The 12,564-nt window shown below is 38.1% G+C and overlaps 1 protein-coding gene across 1 annotated transcript in view; it reads left to right on the top strand.

The window, feature by feature from the left end:
* frmd3 (FERM domain containing 3) overlaps window positions 1-4,391 on the top strand; it is a 69,994-nt gene extending 65,603 nt beyond the window's left edge. The window contains exon 14 of the mRNA XM_036579089.1: window positions 3,683-4,391. Within this exon, the coding sequence (XP_036434982.1) occupies window positions 3,683-4,335 (653 nt within the window). The 3' untranslated portion in view covers window positions 4,336-4,391. The remainder of the gene's footprint in view (window positions 1-3,682) is intronic.
* The last annotated feature ends 8,173 nt before the right edge of the window (window positions 4,392-12,564 follow it).

Raw genomic sequence — 12,564 nt, 5'->3', positions numbered from 1 at the left:
AATGTCTGACTCTATTTAGATCTCTACTAAAACTCCATGGGAGATTATTGGAGTCTGTTCAGGGGAACTTCTGAGCACCAGGAAACTTAAGCAAAAGTCTTCCTTTGTTCCTTCTAATCTCTTTGATGTATAGAAGAAACTACAGAGATAGTTTTCTTTCTTGAATTTTCTTTCCTATGTGTTATTATGACTTGAAGGCATGTTTATGTGCAATGTTTAAGTCACGAACTTTAACAATTTAGACCACATTAATGGAGCAGAAGAGCAGGACAGAGTTGGCCCTCAAGGCTGACTTTGCTTCACCATCTCTGTAATGCTGAACACGGCACATTGAACATGAGGCATTGTGGACCTATTCCAGCCAGGCTTACAGAATGACTTAGTATCACCAGTAACATGTTTTCTAATTATGATTTATTATGCTAGAGCTATGGATACCTGCTGGGATTGATTGTTTTCGCTGAGAGAAATCTCTAGTGAACAATGGTTACACAAGTGTTGTGCACATCTTTTTCATACCTCCAACCTCACTGCCATCTTAAGTAATACTACCTAAGTGGGCAAGGGACTGACGCCAGCATCAACTTTTGGATTCTTTTACTGTAAGTGCAGCAGAGTGACGTCTGTGTCTTTTCTTTTCTGGTCCATTCACATCCTTACAGAAGTCGCCCACACACTTGGGCTTTGTTGATTCCGCCTGTTGCCATGGCAGCCATCCCTGATGGCCTGTCGTCGTTGCCCACTCTCTCCTCCTTTTGCGCTAAACGGCTCTCTGTATGTGTCACTATGGTGACAGGTTTCAGCTGGAGATACCTTCATCTGCCCTGCTCTTTGCTGCCATGTAACTGCCGACGCGACGAGAATGATCCAATTTAGTGGGATTAAAATTGCATTTCCAGTCTTGTTAGCCATCTAATACAGCTGACAAACTAGAATTCAATATGACTTTTAATGACTTGCTTATTACATTCACTTCAGCCTTGGAGCCATAATTCCTCCATTCATACAGACCAACAAATTACTCAATCTTTTAAGCACTCTAAATTCCAAGGATTTTAGACCCTTGTGGGAAATATTGTGGAAAAAACATTCTGGTATATTTTATCTGAACTGTACACGTGTGTGCAAGTAGTAGTGCGGACGTCACTGACAACTTAGCTAGGAGACTTGTCTTAATCCACACTGCCCAGGCAGCTGGGTCTATATTTAGACTGGGCTTAGCCAAAGAGTACAGGCTAAAGCCCTGCCTCTCAACTACTACATGGGAACACTCATACATTCACATTCAGGGGAATTTCACACTTTTTCTTCATCTTTCTGCATAATGTAATCTTTGAGATGTAAACAAAACCATCCATAGTGACTGTGAAATGGTTCACTGTGGAGAAACTTGCCGACTTCGCCGAAATTTCTTTACAGTTGTGGCAATAGGAACCACCTGCAATGTCTACAACACATACAGAGCCGGTTTATTTACTATCCAAAATGATCAGTGAACCTACATGTTTCTTTATATGTGTTATTATATGTTATGATGATGACAGTAAAATAGTTATAAAACCAAAAAACTGTTTCCTTTAGACTCATTTGCCTTACAGTGACCTGAAAGAATGTCTTTTTAAAAAATGTTTTATGCCAAAAGCTTGTCTCAAAACTTCTGTAAAACAGTGTCGCAGACATCAATGCAGTGTATTCATATCCATTTCACATAAGAGCTTTCTGTGATGAAGCTTTTAGAGACATTGAATGCTGTGGACGTCTTGTTCCTATCACCAGCACTGTGAACATTTTTAATCTGGAACAGTGCAATTCTCATAAAACCACCCAGAATTACTCTGTTTACATCTTAAAGAAGTTTAGAAAGATCAGTGCAATTTCCATTTGAGTACACACAAACAAATTCTTACAGAGTCACACTGAGGTTGTGAAGGACAGTTTTGTGCTCGTGATTGACTTGCCGATACTTTAGAAATGGTTCTCATGGTTTGTTTGGCATCTGAAGTGTGGTTCTGTAGTTTTGCACTGTAGCTATAAGGCTAATGCAGCTAACAAGCAATGCATTAGCATAATTTTTTAGCATCACACAAACTGAATGTCTGAATCGTTATACATTTGCCTCAAACTGTGTCAAGTTGTTAAGTAATCTGAAACAGACGTGCTTGGTGTCTGACACTGTATGACGTCTCTAAAATTGGAGAAAAATATGTTGCACAGCTGAAAGTAGAAAGCTTGAAGTTTGTCCACATCGCTGTAAATTTTTCTAAACAACAGTTTGAGGCAAGCATGTGATCACGCAGTTTACAGAATTCTAGTTAGTGTATATACATTACTATTATTTGGTACATAAATAGCTACATAAAGAATGTAGTACATACATACTGTAGCTACATTAGCTTTGTAGCTACAATGAAAAACTTTGGACATCAAATTATGTAAAATAGATTTCTATATATATTATAGACTTTTTACCACTAAATTAGAGTTTCTATCTGCTCATCTGAGATGCATTTTCATTGAGTTAAAAGTAGAAGTTGTGTTGTCATTCTGTAGTCCACATCATGCCCATATTAGGTCCTCTGGGTTTAATGCTGCTGTTGGGTACTCATTGGAAGATTGTAGATACCAGGTTAACGAGTAAATATGACTTCACTCTGTTCGGGTGCTTGTTCATAGATACGCCCATTGCATGGAATAAAAGCATGGAAGTCTGAAGAATAAAGCACATAGATATAATAGAAGCACATCAGGCATATATTTTTTACATTCACTGCAAATTTAGCGTTTTTCTTTCATGTAAAAGGTGAAAAAAAACACGTCACATTTTGTTAACTCATCTAGAATCTTACGTTCACAAGTGGCAAAAACGACTTTGTCGGCTGTTCGAGTGCAGTTTACAAGAAAGAAAATTGGTATTTCCCAGTTTCTGGCATCACTCGAATGCAGCACAAGCTGAATTCTCTAAGAGAAAAATTAATGGCATTTTCAAAAAACACCACCGTTGCACCCTGTGGTACAGGAAATGTTCTAAGCCTGATGCGTTTCCCTTCTCTTGTGTACGTATTTCCTGTAAGTGTCAGTAGATTCTCTGAATTATGAGGTTATTAAGCAGATGAAATACAAATAACACTACATCCATGCTACTAGAAGGCTACCACTTCCGTGCACTGAAGTGATGCCATATTAAAGTAAGTATACCATGTATACTATTTAATTTCAACATTTCAACACGGTTATATAGCACCAACAACTCAGGCAGCAGCCTAAAACTGCCAAAGCAGTTAAAACTAAAACTACCACTTTTGACTGAGTCTGTTGGGGTGTGTGGAGTATTTTGGTGAAGTTGGCAGTCTTATTATGTTAGTTTGATGTGCAGGACTGGTAGCTTGCATACAGCAATATTCACATTTTGACTCCTTCGTAATTTGGAGGGTCCAATGACATTCGCCGGGAAAAAATGATCATACGGCAAAACATTGGATTTTTGTTTACCATAGCATGCGGCAATTTCCAAAAACATCATAAATTTTTCACATAGACAAAACCATCTTAGACCTGGAGTTCCTAATACAGGAAAGATGCCGACTACAGAGTTTCTATATAACTTCAAAGGTCTATAGTTGTCTCAAGAGGAAAGGTTAAAGTTTTCGCACTGAAACCTTGATGCATCTCTCTCTCTCTGTAGGCCTTCTGGCTCTGAAAGACTCTGTTCACTTATCTCCCCTGAAGCCGTCCATCACACCAGAAGAGGTGGAGCTGGAGGAAATAGACAACCATGTCCACGAGCTGGGAGAGGAGGAGTCGGCCGTTACTGGGACGGGAGCAGAGGTAGAGAGGAGAGAGCAGGAGGTGGAGGAGGATGAGGAAATGGGTTCTCTCACCATCTCTGACATGGCCTACAGCCCATGTGCCAGTATGCTCCCCACGCCTGTCGAAGAAGGGCAGGGCGGAGTGGACTTTCTATTCCAAAGCCCTGGCCGCTTGCTGAAAGAACTCCACTCTGACCCCGAAATGCAGGAGGAGCTTCAGGCCGAGAGGGAGCGGGAATTGGCCAGAGAGGCCCTCCGTCAATCGCTGTGCAGCCCATCCAGTGGGCGGCAGCAGCTTGGAGCCTGCATCCGCAGCGCCGCCCGCCTGGTTGCCGCAGCTACGGTCATCCTCCTGATCTTACTGCCCCTGCTGCTGGTGTTGCTGGAGTCCGACTTAGACGTCTCCTTCCTGCAGGACATCCGCCAGACGCCTGAATTCGAGCAGTTCCATTACGAATACTACTGCCCCCTGCGCAGATGGTTCCTCTGCAAGCTTGAGCTCCTGATGGAGCAGCTGTGGGGAGACTGAGGCTAATAGCTAACGGCTAATGGCCCTCCATCAGCAGGGATGAACTAACGGGACATGGGGAGGGAGGGAGGGGGGGTGAACTGAAGAGGAAGGAAGGTTTGGTCTCATCCATCACGCTGTTTCTTTTGACTCGCACCTCAAGGCCGGATTCACCCCTAATTATAACCGGATGCAAAGCCATGAATGGGTGGATATTACAGAAACCGCAAGTGCTGAGTTGTAAGTGTCAGTTTCTCGGTAAGTTTTGAGTTGCAGTATTGTAGTGGTAGCAGTGTAAAACAGATCATTTGTAGCAGAAATACGCAGTTAGGCTTCAGATGTCCAAGTCTTAGCGAAGCAAATGGATAAATAGAGGGTTAGTAGCGTTTTATATTAATGAAAGGTTGTCTAGTTCTGATTAACCTAATAACCAGTAGCTATATCCATGTTATGAAGAACTAGAGAACTACAAGCTACATTTTCACGCTTTCCATTCACTTACATGTGCTGCCTTTCATAACAAATGTACATATCCCTACATCAGTTCATTTTTTCAGGCTTGCGCTCACTGTCGCATCAACAGCTTCATTCATAGAATAGAATGGGGTTCACAAGACTGAGACAAACCTTCCCTTCCTCCATAAAGCCACAGCCTTTAGACTCATCTGTGTGTTTAAAACAAGAGAGTAAGGGCAGGAGAGATGTACTGAAACTTAAATCTGTTTTTAAAATTTTATACATTTTTATGTAAAGCTTACTATTACTGGTATTTTTCAGCAAGAAAACCTAAGTTATGTTATTTAAACAGATTTATTCTGGCCGGGTGTTTGGAGAGAAGCAAAATATTTTTATCGATGATTACACTTATATGACCTCAGTGGGTCTTGACGTGGGTTTTCTTATACAGAATAGCACAATATTTAAAATAAAAGACTTCTTTTTTCAGATTACCTGATGTCATATGCAGATGTTGCTCGGAGAAGAATGAGACGATGTTGAATGAATATCAGGTTAAGTAAGGTCAAAGACAGTTCATAGCTGTTAAGCTCTGTCTGAGATGTAGAACTAGTTCAAAGATGGATCACTATACATTATGTTTAAATTAAATGTAATGGAAACAAACAAATGCAAAGGTTATATTGAAGTTAAATTATCCAGACTACTTCAACAAATTTTTAATGTAAAGTGATTCAGTGTAGTGGAGGTGGTAGTACAAGGGCTAATGACATTTCTAATAAACTACATTATACAGAGAAAACGAAAACATATACCACTGTACATGCGATCCCTAATCACTTACAGTACTGTGCAAAAGTCAGAGACCACCCTTTCATTTATATTCATTTCCTGTCAAAATGGTCTTTAAGAACAAGTTATTCATTTTTAAGCATCAGGAAAACAACAGAAAAATATATTCACCAGAAAATTACACTGAAACATAACAACTGGATATAATATAAAAAAACTCAGTACTTAACGTGTCCACTATTATTTCTTTTCAGGAGACCTGCTTTCATTTTTTCAACGCAATCTACAGGGATATTTTTCCACACCTCCAAAGTTCAGTCTTAGAAGTTGGTTGCATTTTCTGCTTTTCAAAATCCAAGTAATCTCAAATATATCCATGATAAAGCCGAAGAAACTGCTGGACTCTCAGCGTAATTATAGCATTTAGCCCACATTTAGCCTTTAGCATAGCAGCCCGCTAGCTACACTGATTATATAATAGTAAATACTAAGTAGATACAGTACATAAACAAAAACAAATATAAGAAATATAATCCAACAAGTAAATGCAATCTAGTCAAGCTGAGTGTGTTTTATTTGCAATGCAGAACATAGATTTTACCAAAATAAAATATTTTAAAAACGTAACTGTTTAAATATCAGGACTTATATGTGAGCTAGATTAGACAGAGTTAGTATCAGTATCGGCCGATACTAAAGGATCAGGTATTGGTATTGGAAGGAAAAAAATGGTATCTGTACATCTCTAGTGCAGATGTTTTTCTTTTTTGTCTCTTTCTCTTTTCTCAGTAACAGCTACACATCCCTTCACACTCATAGTGTTGAATTGTCTTCTCACAGTGGAGGGATGGACAGAAACACCTGTGGACTTTTTCAGATCTGAAGCAAGAGTAGAGCTTGATTTTCTCCTCTCTCTCAAAGAGGAAAGTTTTAATTACTGCTTATCTGACAGTTTTGGTGGTCCAGCAGGTCTTATACAGTTGTTAAGAGTCCCATTGTCTCTATATATTTTAATCATTGTTAAAAACTCCAGTTTTTGAAACTCTTGTTTTTCCTTTGACTCAGAAATATCTCCTGAAAAATGAATGACTTGAAATGAAAAAAATGAAGGGTGGTCTCTGACGTTCGCATGGTGCTGCATACCTGTACATCAGTATAATAGTACTGAATAATAGTAAAAAGTTGAACGGCATTCTCAGGAACGTACGAGACTTACCGAAGGATCTGCAAATAGAATAATGTATATTTTATTGCAGCAAATATAAATGTGCACATATGCATTGTGTTAAATTCATAGCTGTATCATTAATGGCCCATCAGTAGTGGATAAGCCACCTGACTTACGTCATGGTATCACATTATACATAACTAACCGACGATCTATACGCATAAAAACACATCTGAATAACCTCGAACATAAACCAAACCATAGCATCTTTATTGTGATTGAATCCAAAGTATTACTGAGCATATATTAATGTGTCATTTAGATTTATACCGTCTTTAACTCCTACATGATATCACTACACGTCAAGTTTGGCTTGGTTATATAGTTGCTGAACACACAAACTACACTGTAAATGTATGTGTACATTCAAATACTTTAGTTTGCTAGATGTGTATTGCTAAGCTGCACTAGTTAGCATGCTCTTCTTTGTAAATACTGTGAAAAATCATACCATACTCATGTCAAAATGTGTCTGTAGTCTGTGAACTTGTACCCCATTTAAGTGTTTGCATGCTATTTGTACCTGAGCAGCGGAAGTAAATCTCGTTGTACCTCGTTGGGTGACTGACTGCCTTTTGAATCGAACAGAAGAAGACTTTTGCTCTGGTTCGGGTTCGAATTCAGCTCAGATAGGTGTCTCTTCTCTGACCTCAGGGAGTGACATTTGTTGGTAGTCTTAGAAAAACCTGTAATAGCCAGTAATATAAATGAACGTATAGTACGTTATTGTTGAGATAAGATGCTGCTGAAAGTCTCATGAAGTCATTATCATCGTGATTTCTTTCAAACCGCTCGTCATCCTTGTATAAAAGCAGTAGTAGCAGTAGTAATGTAGACAGTAGATTATCTAAAGCTAGTGCTTTTGTGTGTTACCATGACCAGCAAACCAGACCTAGGGCTGAATTCAATCAAACTGCACTTGGAACCGCCGGGGTTTTTTGTTTTTTGTGTTTTTTTGTCATCATGCTGAGTTTACTGTGGCTAAATCTTACCATATGTAATTCATGTAAATTCAACCAATATTAGCAAATATAACAAACAAAAAAATTGACTTTTTTTTTACTTAAAACTGTCAGCAGTCAGAATCTGTTACAGAAATTTCATGGCGGTTTGTAGCAAGTTGATTGTCTTTGGCTGTCAGTGTAGTAGTTTTTTCTTGTCATTATAGTGTGGCAAAGTACAAGCTGTTCTGCCCAATTTAATATGTTACACACCTGATTTTGTTGCATTTTTATTGACTTGCCTTGCCTTATGTTGCATGACTGCACACCCACAGATTAATGTCATTCTGTAAAGCTGTATTTATTTCTCCTGATCTAGATGGATCTGAACTATGTTGGATTATTATTTTATTAGAAATGATTAAATCAGCAAAATACAACCTACAGTACTAATGCAGTTTTATGCTATGCCTACTATAAACATTTGCACACATTTGTCTTGTAAAAAAAACAGTTCTGTTGACAGTATTGACCCATCTTGGACATGAAATTTGATAACATTCTTAATTCAAATGAAAAGCAAACCATTTTTTTGTTTCGCTCGCATATTGCATTACAGGCTCACTGCTGTTCACGTCTTGTCACAGCATCAGAATAGGATGTTAGGTACAAGTTCCCCATCGGGGACTGTTCCAGGCCTTCGCTTTTCATCGCCGTAAAACATTCCACACTTATTGCTATTTAGAAATCTTCATTTCCTCACTGTAAGTGAAGACTCTAAATGTACCTTTAAGCCACAGGTTTGAAAGTCTTGTTTGCAAGTTGTTGAAAGTAGAGTGTTGAGTGTTTCGCAGAGGTGGGTAGTAACTAGTTAAATTGACTCAAGTACATGCCTTTAAGTAAAATATTGATGGATTTGTTCTCCTCCTGAGAATTTTCAAATTGTAATACTTTTACTTATACTAGTGAGTAAAGGAAACTACTTACTACTTAGTTACATTTTTTAGCCATTCGTATTTTCTTATTCATTTTATTCTGTTTTGTTCGTGACGACATCTGCACTGCTTTATGATTGGTTACTTCTTTTACCATCTTTTTGGCGCTTCGGCATTTTATTTTAGGCCAAAAGAGTACCAAAAAGAGAAGAACAGAGCCGTACAAACCTCAGTCCCTATGCTGATCAACACTCCACTGCAGTTCTATAAGTTACTCAGTGCTTAAGCAGTTTTTGTTTTTTTTGACATATTCCTTTTGTACAGAGCCCTGCCAGTGACATCCTGTGTACATAAAATAATGCATGGCCACCCAATATTAACACTTGGGAAAGAGTTACTAATGCGTGGCCACGACTTAGTAAGGCATGGAAATGAGATCATGCCTTTATCATGCATTATTCGTTCCCACGAGATAATGCATGATGCAGTACAAGATGAGGAGGGGTACACCACTCTGTGAAAGACTGCATGATCAAATAATGCAACGATTCCAAAATAACGTTTCTCAACGTAAAATAGCAAAGAACTTCTGCTTTTCATCATCTATGGTACATAATAACATTAAAAGACTCAGGGAATCTGGAGAATTCTCTGTATGCAAGAGACAAGCCCAACAACCAGTGTTTGCTGGCATGATCTTCGGGCCCTCAGGTGGCACTGCATTAAAAAAAAAAACATGCTTCTGTAGTGGAAATCACTTAAAACTCTAAACGCACAGAAGAAACCAAATGTAAACAGGATCCAGAAATGCTGCCACCTTCTCTGGGCCTGAGCGCATTTAAAACGGACTGAGGGGAAGTGAAAAAAGTGTCCTGTGGTCTGATAAATCGAAATATGAAATTCTTTTTGAAAATCATTGATGCTGTGTCCTCTGGGCTAAAGACCACTCAGCTTGTTATCAGTGCACAGTTCAAAAGCCAGTATTCATGATGGTATAGGGGTGCATTAGTGCACATGGCGTGGGTGATGTGCACATCTGTGAAGGCACCATTAATGCTGAACGATATATACATGTATTATAAGAGTCCAGGTGCTAAACTGCCCTGCCTGCAGTCCAGACCAGCCACCACTGAAAACATTTGGCGCATAATAAAATGAAAGATACGACAAATGAGCCCCCGAACTGTTGAACAGCTGAAATTTTATATCAAACAAGAATGGGAAACATTTCACTTTCAAAACTACAGCAGTGTCCCCTCAGTTCCCAAACGCTTACAGAGTGTTGTTAAAAGAACGATGAAGTGATGAAACACAGTGGTAAACATGTCCCCGTCCCAACTTTTTTGGAACATGTTGTCGGCATCAAATTCAAAATGGGCATATATTTTTCAAAAAACAATAACATTTCTCAGTTTCAACAATTGATATGTTGCCTTTGTAGTATTTTTATTTACATTCTGCACAGCGTCCCAACTTGTTTGGAAATGGGGTTGTATTTATACAGCACGTCACCAGCAGGGCTCTGTACTTTTGTGCTTGTACTCAAATTGTATTTTGGGAGAGCACTTCTATTTTCACTTGAGTATGGATTTCAGCTACTCTACCCACCTCTGTTCTTTTGTAGGGGGATTTTATAAGCTGTAAGTTCTCTTTGACACATGTTTCTGAACACTAGGCAACACACATTGGTCAAAATGAATGTGTTGTTTTGAAATGACAGTTCTGATTCAGTGTTCTGCACGACTCTCATTAGGAAAGTTAAACGGCAAGAAAATGCTGAATTAGATTATTTCATTCTACATTTGTAATCCAGGTTTGGTGTCACATTGGCCTTTTTAAGAAAAGGAACCCACTTCCCTTTAGTAGTTCATGTTCAGTGTGACGATAAAAAGAAAATATGCAACTCTGGAAAACATCTGGAAGATGCTGGTATATGCAATTTCAGTTTCAGTAGTTATTTTTTTCTTAATTTCTCAGATGGAGTGTGTGCAATGCTGTCTTTTGTTTGCATGGCTTACTAAATGTTTTGTTTTTGCTTTAAAAAAAATTGTCTATATCAGTTCTACAGTGCAACTCTGGGACGATTAAAAAAAAAACATATCCCGGTTTGTGCAACACTGGGACTCAAAGCCTTATGAAATTTGTAAAGTGAATTTTGATTGTTTATATGTTAAAATTATGGATTGTTTTATATGTTAGTACTGCCACAATAAAACTCCCAAATCAAAACACGGAGATTCTTCTGCCTGAGCGTTCTTTTCTTGTACTTTGCTTGCTAAGACTATTCAATGAAAACTACACATCCATCAACAATGAAAAATGTAAAGTGTACTGTTTATTTTTTAGATAAACCTGCATGTTGAACAGACACAAAGCATAAGGTACATAAAGTACACTGAGTTTGTTAATACAGGCCAATATGAGAAAATTCACAGCAGAATACAGTGCATTAAAACACTGATTATAAGAAATGAAGGAAGACGAACTTTATTTTGAGCTGAATGAGGGTGAGCAATCCTGGTTAAACAAAGTGTATGACAAAAATGCTTTGGGTGAAACTGAATAAAGCAGTTTCAGCCCAATTTCCCTAAAACTTCCCTGAACGAACTTGGAAAAGGTGAGGATAGAAGATGAGATGCTTCGGAATGGGGAATGGGAGAACATTTTTAGAAAATGACTAAAGCTCTGAGGAGATGAATCATGAAAGATGAAAAAGAAGGGATAAGAGCGAGCCAGTAAAAAAAAAAAAGTCAGCATTAAGAGAGAAAAACAAAGCTGAAGCAGCATTAAATGGATATTTAGAGGTTCTACTTTGAAATGTAAGGTTGGTGGAGGACTTGAGTTAGCCTACGGAAATACACAGCAGATTTGGGGAAAAATGGAAAATAGCAGCGTTCCAAAATTGGCAAGTTTGATGGCGGTTATTAAGCTGAGGGAGGTAGCTGCAATTTAATTTAGTAGAACTGCACTTGATTATACATGAAGGAAGACAGACGAGTCGGATTCTATTTTATAAAGACGTCATCTCAAATTGAGATTAATATGTCCTATTTGGTGGCATGTTTGCTAAAGGCCTTAATTAAATTAGTCTATAATTCAGATTTCTGTAGTGTAGTGTTCTGTGTTTGATTTCACATGTCCACCACATGTGACTTAAATAATAATCGAGTAATAATAATAAGTTGTGTCTTGCATGTAAATCCTATATTCTCCCATAACAGAACAGCTCCACACATTCCATCTTAATACCTGTCAATCTGACACTAACAGAAGGAAGCAGCTCAAAAACTAAGGCATAAGATTGATTTAGTTCATGAAAAGCACAAACACATGAATTAGCCAAAATCTGATGCTTACAGCTACATTGTACATCAGAATGAGAAACAAGTAATGAAAGCACTTTATTTTGCATTGCTTATAATACATTTTTTAAATTATTACATTTTTAAAATCGAGCATCATAAGCCAGTTTGTCAGACATAAATTAAGATCCTTGACTAAACTGCAGTTCCAGTGATGTGGAACACCATTAAAAAGTCTTTCAGACTTCACATAATCTGATTCTGGGAAGCCACTTCTAAATGTTTTGCATAACACAAAGCTAACTAATTAATGCAGCACAGTACATTTGAATGAATAAACAAGGGTGTCATATGCAAATAAACACAAACAACTGTGCTGTGCAAAAGTCAGAGACCACCCTTTCATTTATTAAATTTCAGGTCAAAAAAGTTCATTTTTCAGTGTCACAAAAAAGGAGAAAACATATCGTCACTGTCCATAGAAAAACATGTATCTCCATTTTTTTTATTTTTAGTTTTCTGCATCAATTGAGCACAATAGCTTTACACTGTGTGAAAATTTCATGATGAATGGACCAATAGCAAACCTCTAAAAT

This window comes from Colossoma macropomum, unplaced genomic scaffold, assembly GCF_904425465.1.
Source record: "Colossoma macropomum unplaced genomic scaffold, Colossoma_macropomum, whole genome shotgun sequence".
Classification (NCBI taxonomy): domain Eukaryota; kingdom Metazoa; phylum Chordata; class Actinopteri; order Characiformes; family Serrasalmidae; genus Colossoma; species Colossoma macropomum.
This window is presented reverse-complemented; position numbering and strand designations above follow the sequence as displayed.